The sequence below is a fragment of the Phalacrocorax aristotelis genome, chromosome 3 (genome assembly GCF_949628215.1).
Source record: "Phalacrocorax aristotelis chromosome 3, bGulAri2.1, whole genome shotgun sequence".
NCBI classification, from domain to species: domain Eukaryota; kingdom Metazoa; phylum Chordata; class Aves; order Suliformes; family Phalacrocoracidae; genus Phalacrocorax; species Phalacrocorax aristotelis.
This window is the reverse complement of record NC_134278.1, coordinates 129,192,656-129,214,107: the sequence shown is the minus strand read 5'-3', so window position 1 is coordinate 129,214,107 and position 21,452 is coordinate 129,192,656. Positions and strand designations below refer to the sequence as shown.

Below are 21,452 nucleotides of genomic sequence, written 5' to 3'. Positions count from 1 at the left end.
GGAGGGAAGAACGAAAGGAGGCAACATCAAGAAGCCCAAGGTCATATGGCTGTTAAGAACTGTTGAGGTCTGAACACTGAGATAAAGGCTCAGTCATTCCTGACCATGGATAAGTACTGCAGGAATTTTATGTTGGCACCTTACAGTTGGCAACAAGCCATGCCCAGGCAAAGATCTTTGGACTTCTCGCAGAGTCACGGGGGATTCTTCTGCACCCCAACAGCTGCAGAACCATTTCCAGCACTGCTCATCCAGAAGCAAACAAGGCCCTTGCAATTCTTGGGCAGGAGAGCACTTGGCTGGATGTTGTACTGGTGCTGAAGGAGAAACAACTGACAGGTACAGGCAAAAAAATGCCTTCTTAGGAGAAGACCATGCAAGTACTTCCAAGGAGTCTTATATACTTTTTGAACCCCTGAACCCCTACAGTTCCCTCTAGGTGGCATATTTCTGCACGTTTCTTATGTTACATTTAACTTATTTGAGGTATCAAAGTCTTATAATAGAGCTGTATCTTCAGTTAGAATACAAAAGAAATTCAGAAGGGAGATGCAACTACCCAAGCAGATTTAAGGGAGAAGAGGCAGAAGCAGGGATAGTGGGGAAGGACTGGGGTGTAGAAATCAGAGGGTATTTTTGGAGAACTTCTGTCGTCACCTATCTTAAGAGACCCTTTGTTAGACTAGATACCCACATGATATGAAGATAACATGGTAGCATATTCCATCCATGAACTTCAGTGCTGGAGGATACACAGATGCAGAAGAGTTAACTGGAGCCAGAGTGGTCTTGGCAGAGTTCACCAACCTCCCTGCTAAGCGTGTGCTGGGAGGCATGGGTCTGGCAAGATGAACAGCCATAGCTGTGAAAGCTGAAGGATGATCCTGGAGGCAGGGGAGCTCCAAAGGGATTTGGTTTTGTTAGAAAGCCAGCCTGACAAACTGAGAAGAGGACACAAAGACAGCGGCAGGGTGTAGGGACTGCAGGCTTGCTCCTTCCCAGTGGAAGGCTTCCATCTGCTTGGGTCAAGCAAAGTTTGCTCCTAGAAAGGAGAAGCCCAAGATTCAGGATCGCAGGGATCTGGGTTATAACAACAAAGGAGGCCTGGCTGTTCTTCGTCTGTTGACAATCAGTTTTGCTTTAGAAGACTGAATTGTGTCCCTGCGTACTCTTTCTGATAAGAAGAGGGAAACCTTCCACAGGGCACTAGATAAGGTTGACCCTGCAGGAGGAGCTGCAATATAAGACCGAGCTGCTGAAGCCTATGGAGCCTGCTTGAACCTGGCAAGGTTGCAGGGTCTTTCACGAGCAAGCTGCAATGAAAAAATATGCACTTCAGCAGCAGCTGCACACAAGGTATAGCCTGCTTGATGACCTGTGACAGAACTAGAAGAGCAACATGTCCCAAGCTTTGTGCCTACATACACTCCTGAACTTAATTTTCAAAGGGATCAAATTCTTATAGATGCAACCTTCTCCCTCCCCTCCAATACAGTTGGCTGAATGGGTTTTTGTCTTGAGAATAAAAAAAAACCTCAAGAGCAAAAGAGGTGAAAAATTCTATTCTGCCACCTTTACTGTTATCTTAAATCTTGAAGCTTGCCCTCAGCATCTCTAACAGTCAGAACTGAAGGCAATGAATGCTGGAAAACATGCTCCAAGATCTAGAGCTTAGCTCTCATAGCATTCGCGGCTTGCAGTTTGCACAGCACTTCGTGGCGCTGTTTTCATTTTTGCCACACTTAGGGGTTAAACTTCTGTTTACGATTAAGGAGCCCAACCTCTCCCCCTCACACACACACTTACTACGAGACTAGCTGAGCATTAGTCTATCTGTACAATGTCTGCAGGTCAAATGGGCTCCTAATCCAGATAATCCACCCAGTGTGATTGGTTACAGTTCTGTAGAAATCCCTTAATTTTCATTCTCTTGCCACTGCTGCCAGTCAGGGTTTTGTTGACAAATTAGCAGCAAGGTAATGGGTACAGGTGTATTAGAATACCTTGCTTTGCGTATGGAAGCATCACGCTGCCAAAAATAAATACACTCTAAGAAACCAGGAAATATAGCCTTATTAAAACAGGGTAGTAGTTTCTTTTAAAAAAAAGACATCTTAGAGCTGTGGCATGAGATGTGAAAGCATGATGCAGAAGAACACTTTAGTCTGAAATGTAGAGGTTTCCTCTCCATTTTTTCAGACATCTAGCCCTCCCTTGCCTCACAGACCAGCCCCACGCCTTCCCTTCGCTGCAGGACATACACCAGCTTGCTGCCCAGCCACGGCCCAAGCAGTTGACTTAAGCACCCACAAGACAACTCTGGGCAATGCAAAACCTACCCAGGCCTCCCCACAACCTGACCGGGCTGCTTCCCTTTCCTGAGATGATAGCTTGCCATGAAACCAAAAATTCCTGAGAAGCAGGCAATGCCTTACAGGCTACTTCCAAATGCCTGAGATGGAGAGTGCTACATTTGCAACAGAAACAAGACCTCACTTACCACCGGCAGCAAGGGAGATGATCACCAGTCTATTGGCCAAAATGGGGTAGTGGGGGTGGGAAATCAAGTTGGGGAACAGAAAACCAAAATAATTCCTTTGCTAGAGCACTACAGTCATAAATCTGGAGCTATTTTAAAAACAAAATAAAGAAAACTCTTAAAACCCACTCCACAAGACTCCAGCCGGCAGCTTATTGGACTCTCACAGACTCAAGGTAGGGACCAGAGGAAGCAATAACAAACAGACCAGGTTTGCTCCCTCTCTCGAGAACGGGCTGCAGCCTTCCCTGTGGCTGCGGCCATTCAGGCTGAGAAACTCACTGCTGACACTTCTCTGTTGTCCGGCCCCGGGAGTTTCTTAAACGGAGGCACAAACGAAAATAAATCTCATCCAAAATCGTGTCACCCGCCTGGGTGGCGGAGGGAGACAGCTGTCTGGAGGAGTCAGGGTGCGCACGAGGAGCCTTCAATTAAGCAGCTTTACAAAGTGAGCTACAGCAAGCAGGAGGGAGGAATAGTCAGGAAAACAAACCAGGGGGGTGGAGAGAGGGAGGTTAATTCAGGCTACTGGGCTCCCACAACTTTTCCTTTACTTCCCCTCCCCCCCCCCCCCAAGAGCTTTGTGAAGAATTAGCTTCTCTAAAAAGGAAGAATGCTTTTGTGAAGCGAGAAGATTGTTTATGTTTAAAGCTATGGGCAAGGTACTTTAAGGTCTAGTCAGCACAGCTTTATTATGCTCTTTGGGTTGGGGCAGTTATAGTGCACTTCCAACCCACTGAAAGGCATCTGCCTCAATAGGGTATTTTGGGGCCAGAGCCCCTCTGCTTGACCAGGGGAAGGAAACTGCTCCACGCAAAAGGTGGGAGAGAAGGAAAAAGCAGAGTAAAGAAAATATGAAACAAGATAAATATGAAGGGGAAAAAAGTGAAAGAAACATGAGGAGAAGAGGTCCTAATTCCAAGAAATGGGAATGAAACTGCTCTGTCTTACAGAGGAGGACAGGAGCTCGAATTTAGGCCAAGATGTCCTGCAACTGGAATAGGTAAAAACTGGCGTTATAAGAAGGCGGTGGAAGGGGGAACTCACAGGGACACAGTCAATTGGTGAAAGAAGTTAAGAGCATTCAGGTCTTCCTCACATAAAAAAAGCCCAACCCTGTTGGTTTGAATGCACGGATATATTTGTTAGCTACCAGTTTAGTTACATTGATGGAATCTCTTGGAGATTCTACAAACCTTATGGAGATAAACAGCTTACATCGGTCATAGCGCTGTGCTCAAAAAACCAAAAAGCTCTTAGAGAATGAGAGCAGGAAGGAAATGAGACAAGTAAACCTAAAAGAAACTATTTTATCCCACCTACTTATTAGGCGGCAAAAGAAACCTTATTTAGAAGGACTCATAAAAGACTTCTCATTTCAATGAAACAGTAACTAGAGTTGTAATAAATAATAAATAATGTAATAAATAAGAAAAATCTCCATGCTTTTGGAGATGTGGGGAGGCAGGATAAGGAGGACAACAGATCCATTTCTAATTACTAAGAGTTGTGGAGGTGTGCCAATGCGCACACCGTCCTAGAAATGTAATATCTCGTATCAGTTTGCTCCTTTAAGGCATCATCTTACACTGTTCCCTGGCCAGTGCTAAGCTGTAGGACCAAGCAGACTCGACTTCAATGCACGGACTAAGTTTTGTACTTCCCATGCGATATTTCAAAACCCAATGTCCCACACACATACATTCAGTCCCCTTGAATCATTTGAGTTTCCTCCCCCTGGTGCCACATTCTTTGCGTGTGACTTCAGAAGATAAGCAAGGCTTTCAGCCCCGAAGTCCTTTTAAAATTCACCTCCTCTTCAACTACTGACAGTTTTGAATTCAGTGACAAATATGTTGGCTAGCAACTCGGCTACAGGAGAGAAAGAAAACCCCACAAAGAGGTGGAACATAAGAACAAAGAGGGAGAACAAAAGCCCCCCCTTCTCCCAATTTGTCTGCCCACATACCAAAGATCAAAAGAGCTCCCGAGAAGCCCGTGCATAATCTACATACTTTGTGACCTTATTACAATCAAATTCCCCGCAGGCACGGCCGCTGTGTATATATGCACACACTGTAAATACACAAGCGGGTCTGTGGACGTTTGCCAAGTCATTTGCTCCGTGTATTGAGTTTGCTTACTTTTAACAATGCTGAGGCCAAAGAAGTGAGGCTCTTTAATCTTCACTAAATCACAAACTTGCTGAAAGAGCTCCTGTCCGGTGGCTTTGACCTGAAAGAAACAACCAATCCAACATTACAAATGGCTCACACACCTAGATGGAGCAATTCTTCTTCGCATTGGCCAATACATTTTTGGGTACCACAGCAAAGAAAAAAAACACCATAGAACAAGCTTTGTTTTCAGTATTATTATTGCTATTATCACAGAATAATAATGAACATGTTTTTCTCCCTCCTTCACAGTGCTGAGAGGCTCAGCTCGGCAAGACATGAATTTAAAGCTTCCCATCTATTGGCATCTTCATATAAGAATTTGGAGTGCTGCTGCAGTTACCTACCAGGCTATTTACAGGTGGTCTTACAGAAAGTGTGTTTGCAATCACAGAAGTGAAAATACTACTCTCGGCAGAATTTTTTTTTTTTTTAGAGAGGTTACAAGAAAAAAACAAAAGAGAAAACTTTCATTCAGGAGAACTAAAAACAAAAGTACACCAACAAACCCAAGGTTGCACGGTTTGAGCAGAAATAGCTCGTGGGTGAGAGATGAGGTTGCTCGTACCCCACACAGAAGAGCTTGTTCTGTCCCCTGCTGACTCCTGGTTACACAGCAGTTAACATCATCATCTTCTGAAGCTGTCACCAATGGCCTGTAAGCACTTGCCATTTCCATGCCACACCGAGACTCTCTGGTACCCCTGCCCCCTCTAACGCTGTGCATGCACTGAGGAAGCGCTGGGAAAGCGGAGCTGCCACCATACGCTCCCGCAGGGGACCACAAGTTGGGTAGTAATTGCAAGCACGGCACAGGGTAGGAGAGCACCGTAGCACAGCTACTGAATACACTGTTCTAGCAGGGCTGCTCAGAGCACAGGCTCTTCCAGCAAAAGCATGATTCTGGCTACCTGGATGTGTACTAGGATCGGAAAATTCCCCCACTAAATGTCCTCCCACCTATAGCCTCATTTCCCCCTGCCCTATCACACCACCCCAGGAGCACAGACAGCCAGCCACAGGCACAAACAAAACCCCCCAGGCCTCCAAGGCATAGGGGAAGGAGATTTGAGCAAGAGCAGGTGGAGAGAGCAGAACACCACCAACACAGACAAGCTCAGCTCAGCCCAGCCCTGGGTGCTACCAGCTGCAGCTGGAAAATGGGCCAGAACCCCTGAATTTCATTACACCACTGCTGGACATGTAACTGCACTTAAAACGCAGATTAGCAGCAGCAGGAGCAGCCTTCCTGGGGGCGGACAGTGCAGGGCTACCTTCACAGCAGCAAAGATGATGGGGCAGAAGTCGACTACTGAACTCTCCTACAAACTAATCACCGCCATCAAACTAATCGTCACTGTAATTCTTCAAACCCTTTTATTGGAGGTGTGCCACAGTCCCCAGAAACCAGCCGCGCTACCCTCCCTGCCCCAGGATGTATCATGTCACTAGACAGGGACAATGGGAAACTGGAGGTCATTTAAGTACTCATTTTCTTCTACTTGACAAGGCGTCACTACCCAGCCACTCACTACCACTTTACTGGGAGCTCTGAAACCCGCGCTACGCCAATACACACACGCGTGTGCGTACAGGTGCTTTGGGAGGGGAGGAGGTAGTGCGCAGTTCTGGTAAGATCCAAAACCAACCTGGGTCTTGTTATGGGTGTCTGTGTGAGATGGCACCCTTACAGTCTCACACCTAAACACGGTATTTGCTCAGCCACCAAGAATGCGCCGTTGGAAGGGAAAGGTGGGCACAGATTTGCCTTCTTTCTCGAGGAAGCAAGCTCTGAGCATGTTCTCCTACCTGGGAAGGACTCACTAAGGAAGAGGTGACCTACCCATAGCCAGAATGGTTATATGCATACAAGAGTCACTGGCAGCACAGGGCTCCATGTAAAAGCTACATGATCGATTTTGTAAGTGGCGTGCTTTCACACCCAAGGGGAAAAAAACTGCTTTAAGATACTTAGTTCAAGGTAACTGAGCACTTCAATGATTTGTGACACTCAGCTCTAAAGCAGCGATTTAACCAAATTTTCTGCACAGCAGGTATATAAGCTACTACCTTGTCCATTCTCCTTACCAAGTTTTACTACCAGCCTTCAAGGCTATGCAATACCAATTACACCTGCAATCGCTGTTCCCTCCTCCTGCCTTCCCCTCTCCTCAAAGCAACCAACATTACCCTCTGCATTTTTCATCTGTGAGCTTCTCTTTGCCTTTCCTCCCTTTGCCTATGGCTCCTGTGCCAAGTTTCATCCCAGACACGCCATGAATCATTCGCTCCCCTGATAGTCAGCTTTGCCCTGTGTCAGACTCAGGGCTTCTTTACACATGAAATTTAGTCCAAGTGAATTGAGTGCAAGTTTACAGAAGGTAACTGCTACTCCAGGGTCATTCTATGTGCAAATATTCACACGTATTTGCTACCTATCTCTATTTTTCTTTGTCCATATGCTTTAAAGCATCATCTCTCCTGCCCACAGAACAACTGAAAGACTTTGTACCTACGCTTGCCACTCACCATCACACAGGACCTCGCCAGACTTCCTTCTCTCCAAAACTTTCTGCTAACACTCTCACCCTTCCTCCAGCAGCTAGGCAAGGAGCAACATTTGCTGTAGCAGCTTCTGAACTACCGACACACAGGTAGCGTGACTGCCTGTCCTGCTCCCCTTGTTGGCAGAGGGACCTCCACTAGCGTAGGTCCCTCTCCCTTATTCAGCTGCTATGGCCCCAGAAAATTTTCAGAAACCTAGTCATAAAAACTAGTTGATACTGATCAACAGGTTCAAAACTATCAGGGAGATAAGCCACAATGCTGGCAGATAAACCAAGCTGAACAAACTGGATACCACTCCAAGATCTTTGGTGCAACCTATACAATTTTTAGTCTCACCATTCTCTCTCCCAGCCTGCTGAAGCTCCCTGGTGCTCACACTCCGCCTCCCCACTGGGGCTGCCTGGAGCAAGGCAGGCTGCTTTGCTCATGCTCTGACGCTCCTTCTCCCCAGCAGAATCCTCCCACTTCGCCCCGCCATCCTCGGGGTGAGCTGCAGCACCCACTAGTTCTCCTCACTGCTCTGCTTCTCCTCGTGTTCACGGTTGGCCCCAGGAAGACAATTTTCCTCATCACTATCCCCTCAAATTTGTCTATATATCCAGAAAGGTGGACACCAAAGGTAACTAAGAAAAACCTGATTATGGGGGAAAGAGACTTTAAAACCACTCCTGCTCTTCCCTCTTCAACAGCACTATCTGTGAAGGGCGTAAGAAAAAAACCATTTTAAAGTGCAGGCTTCAATCTACATGTCACCACATAAAACACACACGTATATATATAGGTAAACTCTTATCTGGAAGGGTGGAATGGGGGGGGGGGGGGGGGGCGGGAGGGAAGGAATTACCTACATAAACACTGTGCTTATCACCGAGAGGATCTAGAATTTATTCTGCTGGAAGGATAACCATTCCTGCCTACCTCACTGAGCTGCAAGCTTGTTTAGTATTTGCATTCCACACTGAAGAGGTTAAAAGGCTTTGGAAATCTTAAGTAGTGGCATTATTATTCTAATAAAGGCACAAAGTATCATCTGTGGTTGTGCTAATTAAATTTGGGTTTTACCAACATCACTAGAAAATTGCCTTGATGTTCCTTTTAAAAAAAAAATCTCCAGCTGCAAAATCTTAATTCTTGTTGTTGCTTTGAAGGGGTGTTGTGGTAAAGACAGCAGCCAAATGCAAAGATGGTTTTGGTGACTTGCCCAGCTGTAACAGGTCATGTTTCACTCTCTGTGCAATTAGGACACAACTGTGCATTGAAGTCTCATGTTTTGACCCAGGCAGCTATTCCCTTTCACACACAGGCATTTCCACATACATGTTTTCAACTTCCCTGCCAAAGCAAGGGGAGCAGAAGCGAGGAGGAAAAATGTCTTTCAAAGGGCTACCGAGGGGTGCTGGGGCAGGGACCCCTCTGCAGGACAAGGTGGTGATGCTCAAGGTGCCCCGACTCTTTGGAGGGGTAGCAGGCAGGAAGGGGGAGACATGGCACCTTTGCTCCATCCTTACCAGTGCTCAATGTGAAAGACCATTTCTTATGCTTACTAAATACCCCAGAGGTATTTAAAAGATGTGTAGATGTGGCACTTAGGGACATGGTTTAGTGGTAGACTTGGCAGTGCTAGGTGTACGGTTGGACTTGATGATCGTAAGGGTCTTTTCCAACCTAAATGATTCTATGGTTTTGTGATAAACTGCAGGTATCCAGGATTTACTGTATGGTCTAAGCGTTGCCTAAACTTAATATGGTGGAGGGTGACCTACAGCGGAGGAAGAGCCATATGGCCAGCTGAGGAGCAGTGATGGCATCATCCCTGCCAGCACACTGCTCTCCTGCACACCAGTCTGCACCTTCCCCACAGCAGGGCGGGCTCCGCTATCTCGGATTTTTAGCCTCCATGATAAAAGCTATAAGAAGGTGTGATTTAGGGGCAGCTGCCAACAGACCATTGCCCAGGCCCATGCACCTGCCACCAAGAACTTACTTAAATCACCATTTGGTGGCTTGCATAAAAGCCAGCAGGTTGCAAAAGCTTTCTGGGGTGGTAGATGGGCTCGGTCGGGACCAGTAACCTAGAAGCAGAGCGCCCCAGATTCTGCTGTTAAAGCCTTGTTCCGTGCAGCCCTCGTGGCCGTTTCAGTTAAGGATGCCACGCTTAAGCAAAGCGGGTAGGAAAATTCCTGCATGGATTTTGAAAATTAGTATGCATAGTTTCAAAAGCCACCGTTTCAATCAAGTGCTTAAAATAACAGTTCACCTCAACAGTCTTCTCCCCCTCCCCATCCCAGAGGGGGGAAAAATCCCCACCCAACACAAAGCAAAACCTTCGCAGCCCACACATGAGTGCATGCACACGCTCACAAGAGAGCACTTATCTTGGAGGCTCGCTTGGCGTCTGACTGTGAAGTGCCCCTGTCAGCTCAGTTTCTCACAAGTTCAAGGAGCAGCAGGCGTTGCTCGAAGAGACACCGCACCACGGTGGACACCATGCCACGCTGGACTGCCAGCTCACCTGGGTCTGCTGTCACTTGTGCACACACACTTTGGCATTTGAAGTGGTGATCAAAGAAATGAAGCGACTTACCTCTTGGCTTTTTTGTGTACAAGTACTCAAAGGAGGGAGAAAAACCCTCGATGGTTGTTTACTCTGCCTTAGTCTTTGAAGAGATCTGCAGACTATCAAAAACCAGAAATAGCCAAAACGCCAAAGAAATGGGCATGTGTTGGGCACGCTTGGTAAGTCATCAAGGCACTTCAGGTTTGATTTTATTAAAAAATTGCTAATTATTAGTGGCAAAAACACAGAAAGAATAAAAAAGGCAATAACAGAAAAAGATAAGGAACCGTGCAAATGAGCTGAAGCTGCCCAATTAGAAAATGGAGCAGCAATTACCCTAAGCTGGCTAATAGCCTTTCGGTCAGGAGACCGGCACCAGGCCTTTGGGAGAACAATGGGAGCTAACAAAACTGAACCGCAGCCGCGGTGCCCGACCTCCCGGCCACTCACCCCAACGGCGAGGCTGAGCTGCTCCCGGGTAGGCAGGAAGACGCAGACGCTCCGGCTCTCTGGCTGCATCCTGCCGGCCAGCAGCACCCTGCTCATGGTGGGCAGCTCTGTGGGGGCCACGGTCTTCTCTCCGGGCAAGCGTCAGAATCCCTTCACCCCACGCACCTGCCAAGAAAGTGAGAGCATCAGTGCCATGCTCCTGCTGGTGCTGGGAGCAGCCCGCAGCATCTGTTTGATGCGATGTTTTCCTCATCACTGTTTAAGACAAAAAAACCCCAAACCTCATGCTTTTTACGACACAGCAGTCAACGTTTCCACCAGCATCACAGCACAAACCAGACACAGTCAACCCTTAAATAGCCCAAGACTCCCAGGAGAGTACCAGATGGCAGCCAGGTCTGCTTAGAATAACAAGCCAGACTCGGGGTTTTGAGACGCCCGTAAGTGATAAGGCAGATGACACCACAGACCGCTTCCCAAAAATGCCCCCGAGGGAAGGGAGAGCGCCCCGTCCTCCTTCATCCGGGTACCTCACTCTTGCCCAAAGTGGAGGTTTCAATGAGCCGTCAGCAGGCACGTGTCGCTGCAGTGGACTCCTCCTGAGCTGTCTTCCCCTTCTCCCTGCTCCTAGTCCCTGGGAAGCTGCTGAACCCAAATCCTCTACACCTCAACTCAAAGGAGGAGGTGGAACCACTTAAACTCGCAAGACCAGGAGGCTGTTTTGTACCTTCTGTGAGACGAGCACTGCCAGCCTCCTCCCAAGGGCTGAGCCCAAGCTGCACGAGCGTCTTAGAGCTGAAGTTACAATAACAACAGAAATAAGAAACAGATTTCCAATTTATGCCCAAAAGCACAGCAGCCAACATAGTCTTCACATTATAGCTAGGTTAGACACAGTTTGCTCAGGAATTTGTGACATTTTATTTACAGCCCTCTGCTCTGACCCTCTCCAGGGCAAGGAAGCATCCCAGGGCACCTGATGAATCAGGAAGGAAGAGGAGAGGCTCCTCAAGGTTAGCTTAGGGATCAATGCCGACAGAGACCTGAACCAGCGGGATACCAACGGGTTATGGGGCCCGCTCCATCCCTGCACAAGATTTGACGCAAGCCAGCAAACCCTGGTTGCCCCAAAGTCACCCTGGCATGACTCATTTCAGCCAGCAACACCCGGACACCCATCACCGGTGCAGCAACGAAGGTGCTGCTGGCTGATGCCTGCCTGCAAAGCCCCCTGTGCCCCTGGGGATGGGCATGTACCTCAGCAAGGGCAGGCACATGCGCCAGCTCTGGCAGCGCTGCCCTTTCCCACCACTGGCAGACCAGGCTGTGAAGGGATGCAAGGGCTTTTCCTTCACCCTCCAAAACGGATTCCAGGATGAGCATGTCATGTTATGCTAGCACATGTCATACACACCTGTATGTACAAGTTTTCAAAGCACTTGGTATTTAAAGTCATGTTTGTCCTGTTTCAGGGCACAAACATGGCAGAATCCAACTCTTGTGTGGGAGATGGAAAAAGCAAACTGCCACGGGAGAGCAAAGTACAGTGCAGGAAAAAGAACTCGGATTTACCCCCTCCCTTCAATTCCGTGCTCCAACATTATAGTGTTTTTTTTTAATCAAATACAACAAAAAGATCTGTAAATATCCTTTTGCAAGTACAAAAGCTGTTCCATACACCTCCTTCCCTGAGCCAGCATATACAATGCTTCTTAATAAAGCATTTTTTGATACGAGTTCTTTATGTAGAACATCTCTTATGAGACAGAAGTACAAAAAATTGCATTTATTGTATTAATGAAGAGGGAGTTAAAGGCTATTATTATTATTGTTTTCCAAAATCAGAATTTAATTAAACAAGAAGTTTTAAAAAGATTGCTCTGAATTATAAGCAAGCAGGAAAGACACATTTGACTTTCTGGGACAAGTGAAAGCTTCTGTTAAATGAAATATTAAGAGAAAAACTCTGATTTATCCTCTCTTATCAATATAATTACACTGACGAGCCCTCCTGTGCTCCAGGCTACACACTACTAACAGCTGTATATAAATTACAGATGTCTGCAGAATGACTCGAGGGCAACAGATCACTGCTATTATTGCCAGCTGATGTCATATGCACCATAAACTGTATCAACAGCATAAAGACCTTGTAGTACGAGCTCAGGCTGTCCAATGTAAGGAGGTTTGTCTTAATTGTCAAACCGCTGCCCTGGCTGGTACACTTTCCCACTCGCAAGGGGAGATCACGTTCAGCAAAGACACTCACGCGGCTCATAAAAACTGAGAATAAGACAAAGAAGCAACCGTGAAAAACATGTGCACAGAGTTTTCTGTGGATAACTGAAGAAACTGAATCCCACTCCCCCATAGCCTCTATAAAACAAAGCTTCTGGAAAGCTTTTCCTCTGGTCTCACACCTGCTTTGTCCATGCGAATGTTTAGGAGAGCAACTGTGGACGCCAGGAGCAAGGAAGTGAGAAAGGACGGGGAGAAGGTGTTTTTCTTCTTATGTTTTAAGACAAACAAGCTTTTGGATCCTGCCACAGCAGGTAAGAGGTTAAAGTAGTAACTTCCTTAATCTGAAAGGGGAGGTCAAACACAAGCCCAGCTCAGCCTTCTCTTCTTTAGAGGTATGTTAGGATGTGATAAACCATAATGAATCATTAACTTGCTAGCACTGCATGTGTACACTTTTTTAATAAAAATAAGTTGTGAGCCAAGAGTAACTGCCCAATGAAAACAAGTGGCCAGAAGGAATGCTCTTATTTAAACATACACAATTTCAGGCTGCCCATATGCCATTCTTTTGTTTACCACAGATTCCAACCTCTTAACCTCAATTAAACCCTAAAAGCTCCAGCAAATGCACTGCAGATGAATTAATAAAGGCTGAAGTCAATCATCAGCCCATGGGACACCACAGGTTATTTGGTTTTGTTGTTTCGTTTTGATTTTATTTTTTTAAAATAACATCACTTCATGTTTCAGCTCCCAAAGAAGTGCATTTTGAGATGTAATTGCTTGGTCAAAGGCCCCGCAGTCTATCAATGAAGCGGTCAAAGGCGCCATTTATTTGTATTCTTCTGGTATCAGTCAGGAGGCTTATTAGTGCCAAAAGTGATGGCACAGCTTCTTTAGCACTGTTTATTTTACCTAAACACACATCCAGCGAAGCTTTGGAAAACACGCCTGTCATTAATTTCAAGACTCCTCTGATTAAACAGCTCACAGCCATAAAAACTCATTAAGAAAAACCCTAATCCTTGCCTGCTCTCTCCATGGCCCCACGAGCTGCCTCCCAACACTGGAGATGAACCTCTGCACTTGCTGGGTCAAGCAGGAATTGCTGAGGTTTGCCCCAGCAAGAGGGTGAGTGACGGAGCCCTCCGAGGGAGGAGGAAGAGGAGGCTGTTTGCTTCAGTTGGCGCGAGGACGGCTAAGCTAAACCACCTCACACAGCCCATATCACAACAGCATGAGGATGACCTGCCACCTCTGAATTTGGGGCTACGCCACGGCCAGCCTGTCTGGAACCAGGTCTCATCCAAAGAGCACGCGGGTTAGCGTAGCCTTATAAGCACTGCTATATCTTACGCTTCAGTTCGTGGGACCACAGCAAATTGGGTCCTAATCCCGAATTCAGCCTCTAGGTCCTGCCACAACCACATCTCAAGGGAATAAAGCAAACAGGTGAATGAGCAATCATGTACCAACTCAAAGCAGCAAAACAGGACAAAGTCCTCCTCTATCGAGACAAAAAGCACAGGTAATTCTGTGCTTCTCTCAAAAACACCTGGGGACATGCTTTGTAAAGTTTATTAAAGTAAAACATCTTAGGAAAGCTAGTTTTGCTACAGAGAACACAGAAAATGAGCATTTAGTATCTTCCTGATGAAACCTTACCAGAGTGGCCCTACAGAGTCCCATCAAAAACTGTCCAGAAACATTAAAACTCTTCTTAACATTTTCCAGACATTATCCAGAGATGTCTTAGGCTTCTAAGACAACTAGAATCTTAGGCTGCAGTTTCACAATCAGCTTAAGCAGCTTTAATCAAGGCAGTTCTGCAGCAAGACAGACAGACAGACAACTGCCTGGAAACAAATCTGCCTTTGGCAGCAACCCACACCTGGGCTGCCTCGTACTCATGATGAAACGCAGCCTTAAAAAAAGGAGAATCCCCCTCACCTTCCAGGTATTTTGTCCCCTCAGAGGCACACTGCAGGGCACCAGTACTATCTGCAAAACAGAGTAATAGGGAGCCTGAGCAAATAAAAGATGTAATGATGGCATATATTAGCCTTTCACAGCAACTTTAAGACCCCCACCCACCTCCTTTGATGATCCCCTGAGATGATGAAAATTTCTCTGGAGAGATGCATCAGTCAGGAGGGAAGGAAAAAAAAAGTTGCTTGTCAGGGCTGAAAACAAGACTGAAGCTAAATATCTCTATGACACAGCGGCAAATGATGTGAAAAGTGCCTTCTGCAACCAACAGCCAGGACAACTAGGTCGTGCCCTGCAGCAAATTCCCAGAAACACATTGACTCTTCAAATGCATCTGCCTCAGCATCACGCCAGGACTAGCATGACATGTCCGAGGGCAAGGATGCCACAAGGAGGTAGGGCACTGAATTTGGTGTCCACACACTGCTTTTGGGGTAGAATACACACCTGCCTTCAAACACTGAGCCCTGCTTAGTAGGAGGCCCCTATTCAAAGCCATTGAACGAGGAATACCAAGTCACCTCGCAGTCACTTGAGTGCTCTGAAGGACTGGATCCCAGAATGGATGCAGCTTGGCTACAGGACAGATGCAACACCAGAGCAAAGACAACTGGCTTTCAGTCTATAGATGTGGGAGATGCAACTGCAGCAGGCCTTCTGCATCTGCTAGCAACAGCTGTCAGACCTGAGTGCAGTCCTCTCACAGGGATAGGACGTGGGCCTGGCTCCCACCTTTCCTTTAGGACTTTCAAAAGGTACAATGGGAGATGCCTCCAAAAACTCCAGGGCTGTGGAGCCCTAGCAGGCTTAGCCATCACCCTGTACCTTTTGGGACAGATGGGGAAATCGCCGAGCATTGGTCTTAAGATACCAACTACCATCCTTCCTTTCTGCCTGTACAAGCAGCACTCCCTGGTGACACCAAGTTTTAACAATAGAGAGAAAAATGCTTTCTCGTTAGTCTTCATTGCAGGATTAGACACAGCTTAGTTAGGCATGACTGCCCAGCCTCCACCTTTGTGCTGTGAAGTTTTCCTGCCTCACGTCAAGCAGCACGAGTGAGTGCTAGAACATGAAACGTGCTCTTGAGTTTGTAACCTTTCTGCTCGGTACCCCCCCACAGTGTGGCCGGTGTGCTCAGGAAGAAGGGATCTCACGAAATTCCTGGGGACACCCATTCCTAACCTGGGACCATGCTGCGATGCTACTCTATCTGCAAGCTACCCTAGTCCTTAAGCTCAAAGATGGGGGACAATGCTCCTACCCAGGGATGGCAGGGTTCTCTGGTAGCCAAGTGAAAGTGACTCATGTTTTTGGGCACACATCAGACCTTACTGCTGCTAACTGGCCCCCAAGGAGAGGCAAAAGCCTTAGCTGAAGACAAAGCACCAAAGGAGGTGCTCCTACAGTGCATGGAAGCGCAGCGGCAGGGCAGCGGTGGCAGGACCATGTAGGGTGGCTGCCACGCTTCCAGCTGGCTCTCCCATGGGATGACAAAAGCTCCTCAGCAGTTTGCTCCCTGTGAGGACAGCCTAGGATGAATCATCTGGGCTTAATCTTTCCCTGAAACCAAAATTGAATTCAGGAGCCTTTTGAGAGGAACAGACAATGAGTATTAAAGGCTCCAGGCAAAAAGGGACAAATTAGGATCTCACAGGGACTAAGTTTTTCCATCTTTGAATTTTTGCACACAAAAACATAGCGCCTTTTAAAATACATTATTTTATCAGAAGCATATACAAAACTTAGCAATGTACACACTTAAAACATTACCCAAAGGGTAAAGTCTGTGGCTAGAGCACGCAATTCCTCTCCAGCATGTTTTTTTTTTGGGGGGGGGTGGGGTGGGGGGTGGGGTGGTGGTATGTGCAAACATTTTCTTGCCAACATGGGAGCAATGGATCAACTGATCCTGCCCTTTCGTTGACTGGTAAAAGTAGTAGCATATATCCTATCACATCTGACTATCAACATGAAGTTTCTTATTACAATGAATTTGTTTACTTCTGCATAATCTGTTAATGGCCTTGTTTGTCGACTTCCAATCACCTGTAGGGCTTCCTCATACTTCATAAATCAAGCGCATTAATTGAGTAGCAACTGAAGGTGTTGACTGGCATAGGGAAATGCAGAAACATAAGAACGAACCAGCAGGACACGGGACAAGGTACAAGCCAGCCTGAGCATCCACTACACCTCGCAAAAGCGGCTGCAAAGGAAGCCTGCTCAGAAGTGCAAAGCTCTGTTTTCTCAGCTGGATGACCAAGGCAGCATTGCATGAGATCTTGTGAAGGTTAAGGGAAGCGAATTGCTTGAATAGCCATTCAGTAACCTCAAGCTTGCCGTCGCTCAAACATATGGACACATCTCTTTTGAGATGGACCCTTACGGGATGCTCATTCATGGGCATACATATGCAGACCCAGGAGTGCAGTAAAAAGAACGCCACAGTCAGGTACCTCAACGTGAGGACACCAACAGAAGATGCTTCAGTTTGGAGCTCCCGTGCTCACCCTGCACCCTTCTGGCAAGGAGTGTGCAATCTTTACTAAAGACTGTTCATCTTTGGTATCTATGAGAAACAGCAGAGGGAAAGCACAGACAAAGTGCTCCAGCAAGGTCTTTAAAATAAAGGAGAGTGAAGCTTCCTTCCCGGCCGCTGTAACTGTCAGGAAGCTTAGGAAGCGCAGGGGGAGCAGCAGCAAGACCTAGTCTCTCTACTGGCAACTCAGGATGGAAGCATCTTCCTACATCATGCAAATTGCAAATGCGTGAGGTCTCATGACCCAAAAGCCTACGGGTTCATTCTCCAAATAGAAACATATTCCTTTTTTTTAAGCCTATGAAGGCTAGAAACAGGTCTTCCCCCAAGCGGATCTATTACACTCTTGCCTTAAGCACAACAGCTGAGAAACACTCTTCTACAATACTGTCTTTGCAGAAGTTATTCCACAGTAATGGTATTTTTATATTTGAGCTGGGCCCGAATGAATTGGAACAGATCACAAAGCCTCCTGAAACATTTTGCAGAGCTGTCCAAAAAAGTGTGAATAAACTCTTCCTTCATTTTCTATTCTCACCAAGATCTTGTAACAGTTCTGGAAGTAAGCACACTATGAAATCTTTTTTTTTTTAAAAAAAAAAAGGCAAAGCATCATTATAACTTCACAAGCCACACCTGGAGTTGCAGGGCAAATAAGAACAGACACACTTTTACCAATATATCATGTAAAGAACGCTTCTGGCAGGAATAGCTTTGCTACCAGTATTAACCAGGTAAAGAAAAATTGGCTTACTTCCTCAGAGGAAGGAGAACGTCCACTGCTGACCTCATGGCATCTTAATCACCGTCTAAATATTCAGATCAACTAGGCAGCTTCTATTTCAATTTGCTTCTAACTTTTTCCTCCTAAAGTGTCCAGTTAGCCTTGAACATATTCAGAGCAGAGAGGAATACCGATTTACGTGAAGTAGACGGACTTGCAGAAAGAATAGATAAAACTCTGCCTGGAACACAGCTTGCCTCCATCACAAACGTGAAAATGCCAATCTGCCAATACCTTGACAAAATTAACACAAACAGCAGGGTCTTTATGATTAGATGCAGGTTCAGAGACTGCACGCAGTACTGCCAGACATCAACTTCAGCAAAGTGATGGGGACATGGGAATACATAGCCCAAAAAAAGAAACAGAACAAAAAACCAGCCTTATAACGTGCTGCATTTTTGAGGTGATGCTGAATTTTGCAAAAAGAAGAAACAGAGCAAAAACAGAAAAAGCACGCTAAGAAATGGTCTAACAAGAAGCAAATTACTTCTTCCTGCGACTCTCCAAGGAACAGCTCCTCCTTGACAGAGGACTTCGTTTGGGCTGAGACCACTGTTTGTCCATGCTCAGTTACTAACCACGCACTGTGAACTAAGGTACCACTGCCAAACACCACCAAGATAATCAAGGAGCAGCGCAGTAGCACAGGACTTTCTGCAAGAAAAGAAGTGTAACCCTGGAGCACAGTAAGCATGCAAGTAATTTACATTGTCTTGCATTGGACGAACAGTGGGGCAAGGACTTTACTACAAAAGCTAACTGATACAGCCCATGGGATTCATACGCTTGTTACCTGCAGTGCTGGGAACAGAAAAGAGTGCTGTAGCATTAAGGCACTATCAGCTCTGCTTTAAAAAAAAACAAAACAAAACACAACCTCAACCCCCCCCAAACCAAGCAAAAAAAAAAAAAACCCACACAAAATGACATGGCCCTTACCTGCTATCAAAAAGAGACATATTGGGAAAAACACATGTAAATACAAATTTTTTTTGTTTCTTTTCAGATTTTTTTTGTTGCAGGGGAAAAAACAGGTGACACAAATTTCCTCATCACTGGTTTTTATCCCAGTTTAACACGTTCATAAGAAAAAAAAAATCTAGTTAACAGCAACAAAAATCCCTAGGGAAAAAAACCTGTCTAAAGAAGACAGGCAGTATTTTTTGGTAAACCACGAAAAAGAATCACTACAACTCGTTCTTCAATAGTATTTTGTAGATTTATTTTCCCCTTTTTTTGTTTCCCTCCCTTTTTTTTTCTTAAGGTGATCTCTGCAAGAAAACTTTTTTTTCCCCATTTTGGATTCAATTTTCTTCTGATTTGGCATTCTTCATCTGAAGCCAAAACACTGGCTGCTACACAGACTCTCAACATCACCAGTGCTGAAAACAGAACACTTTGATTACGAGTGCACAACAATTAAATGGGAGGAATAAACAACAGAGTGAGGCCAAGGCATTCTGTTGTCATTCCAAGTTTTCCAGGAACAAAAATTTAAAATATATATAAAAGATAAACAAATTAATGGGAAATGAATGTCCAAAGGGTTGTTTTGTCTTTTTTTTTTTAAGAAAAACCATTACTCCAGAAATCATCAGTGTTAGCAATACATCCTCATTATTTTCTCTGGGAAAGCACCCTATGCTTTTGAAGTATTTATGGTCAGGGCCAGGGCATCACAGCGCTTCTCTGAAGAAGAGACAAGATTCAGACAATACGTTAACAGTTTCCTGGCGTGGTGGGAAAAACCAGATGTGCATTTTAAATGCCACCGGGGAGTTAACCTGAGAGCCCGTCACTGCCGTGCAGCAGGAGAAACATCGCTTGATGCAGAGGACGACGATGTCTCAGCACAGGAAACCCAGAGCCTTTCCCTGTAAATTGCTACCAAGAAAGAATTCGAGAGGTGGAGAAGTACAGAGACTTTTTCCTTTATGACACCCACCCCTTCTCCCGGGCACAGGTACCTGCTGGGACACTCATCTCCTTCCCTGTGCTGTCGGGTGCGGGAGGATGAAAGGCTGTCACGGTGGTCAGAGCCCCCAGACCAGCCCGGTGGGATGCCTCCAGCCCTGACGCTGCCGCCGAGGAGGTGGCGGCAGGCACTGGACGACGTCCAGGTGCTGGTGGGCTACCTGTCCCGCACGGCTCGCCCTGCCTGAGGTGCCACGGCGTGCAGGGACCCGCAGGGCCTCGAAGCCGTCCTGCGCGGCCTGGCCACGGCCACGTCCCTCGCCCTCAGCACCTGCAAGGCAGGTGGCAGCCGCCCCAGTGCCTACTGGGAGGCATCCCAGCCTCCTGCCATCTTCTGCCCCAAAGGAGCCCCCTGGGCCGCGGCCAGCCGCCCTGGGCTGTGCCAGAGGTCTCCCCCGGTGGTGTTGCTGAGCCGGGGAACGCACCCCGCCATCCCCTCAACCCTCTAGCACCGGCGAGGGCCACCGGCGGGCAGAGGATGACGGCGAGGGATGACGGAGTTGCCACAACCGCCACAGAGCCCCGTTCCCTCCGGTTTCCCGCCGGTGCCCGCCCGCCCTCGCTGCCCCCAGGAGCCGCAGCTTGGCTTTCTGTGACACGCACGGCCTCAGCCCCGCGCTCACCGCTGCTCTGACGGCGAAAGTGCCCTGATAACGCCATCAAACTAGAAATCGTTACCGCGCTCCAGACACCCCCTCATCGGGAAAGTTGTGAATCGACTTTCGCAGCCGCTCCGGCGCCCACGGAGGCTCACCAGGAGACACCCCCACCCCCACCCCCCACACACAGTGCCCCGGGCAGCAGGCACCTCTCCCCCGGTGCCGAGGGGCTCCTTCGCTCGCCCCGGCCGGGCGCTCCTCGCCTCTCTCCGCCCAAAGAGCCGGGCTCCCGAGGGCACCGCTCCCCGCAGCCGGCCGGGGCCGCGACCCGGGACCGGCGGGGGCAGGTGCCGCCCCGCACTCGAGACCCGGCACCCGTGTCCTTTGTCCCCCGGCAGCTCACCGGGGCCGCCCCAGAGGAGCCCCGGGAGCTCCCCGCGCCGCTGCCCCGGCGGCGGAGCCCGAGCCCCGCTGGCAGCGCGGCGCCGTCCGCGCACTTACCGCGGTGCAGCCCCGGTCGCGGGGCTCCGCTGTCGTCTGCGGGGCGGCATCCAGCGCCCGCCGAGCCGAGCGAGGCAGCGTCCCGAGCGGGGCGGGGGTCAGGCTCACGCCGCTGCCCCGCCGTGGGACCGGACCCGCCCCGCCCCGCCCTTGCCCGGCCCGCACACCGGCACCCGCCCCTCCGCACCTATCGCGCCGCCGCCTCAGCGGATTGGCGGAGCCAGGTAGGGAGTGGGCGGGGAGAGCCCGCGGCTCATCCTTCGGTTGGCGAGTGCGGCCGTCAATCCGCGCCGTGGGCGGGCGGACGGGCCTGAGGGGATCGGGGCGGCGGGTGCTTGCGGGGCGTCCGGGCCGGTAACGGCCGCTGAGCGGGGAGAGGGGCCGGCGGGGTGTCTGTGTGTCCGTCTGTGCCTGCGTGTGCAGGAGGCGACGTGCTGGGGAAGGAGGTGCTGTGTTGTATGCATGTTGTGAATCTTGCCTCCTTACCTCTTTTATATAATAACTTGCTTTTTAACGTAGCAAATTCCT

General features: G+C 48.0%; 1 protein-coding gene across 4 annotated transcripts in view; it reads right to left on the bottom strand.

Moving 5' to 3' along the window:
• Positions 1-21,056, bottom strand: part of FRMD1 (FERM domain containing 1) — a 43,680-nt gene extending 22,624 nt beyond the window's left edge. For 2 of the 4 annotated variants that reach the window (XM_075089584.1, XM_075089586.1), the window contains exons 1-3: positions 20,925-21,054; positions 10,292-10,456; positions 4,684-4,774 (exon numbers count right to left, since the gene is read on the bottom strand). In XM_075089584.1, coding sequence (XP_074945685.1) covers positions 4,684-4,774; positions 10,292-10,387 — 187 coding nt within the window. In that variant the 5' untranslated portion in view covers positions 10,388-10,456; positions 20,925-21,054. Of the gene's footprint in view, positions 1-4,683; positions 4,775-10,291; positions 10,457-14,482; positions 14,534-20,924 lie in introns of all 4 variants that reach the window. The other 2 variants (XM_075089585.1, XM_075089587.1) reach the window with 2 other exon arrangements.
• Between the last annotated feature and the right edge of the window lie 396 nt (positions 21,057-21,452).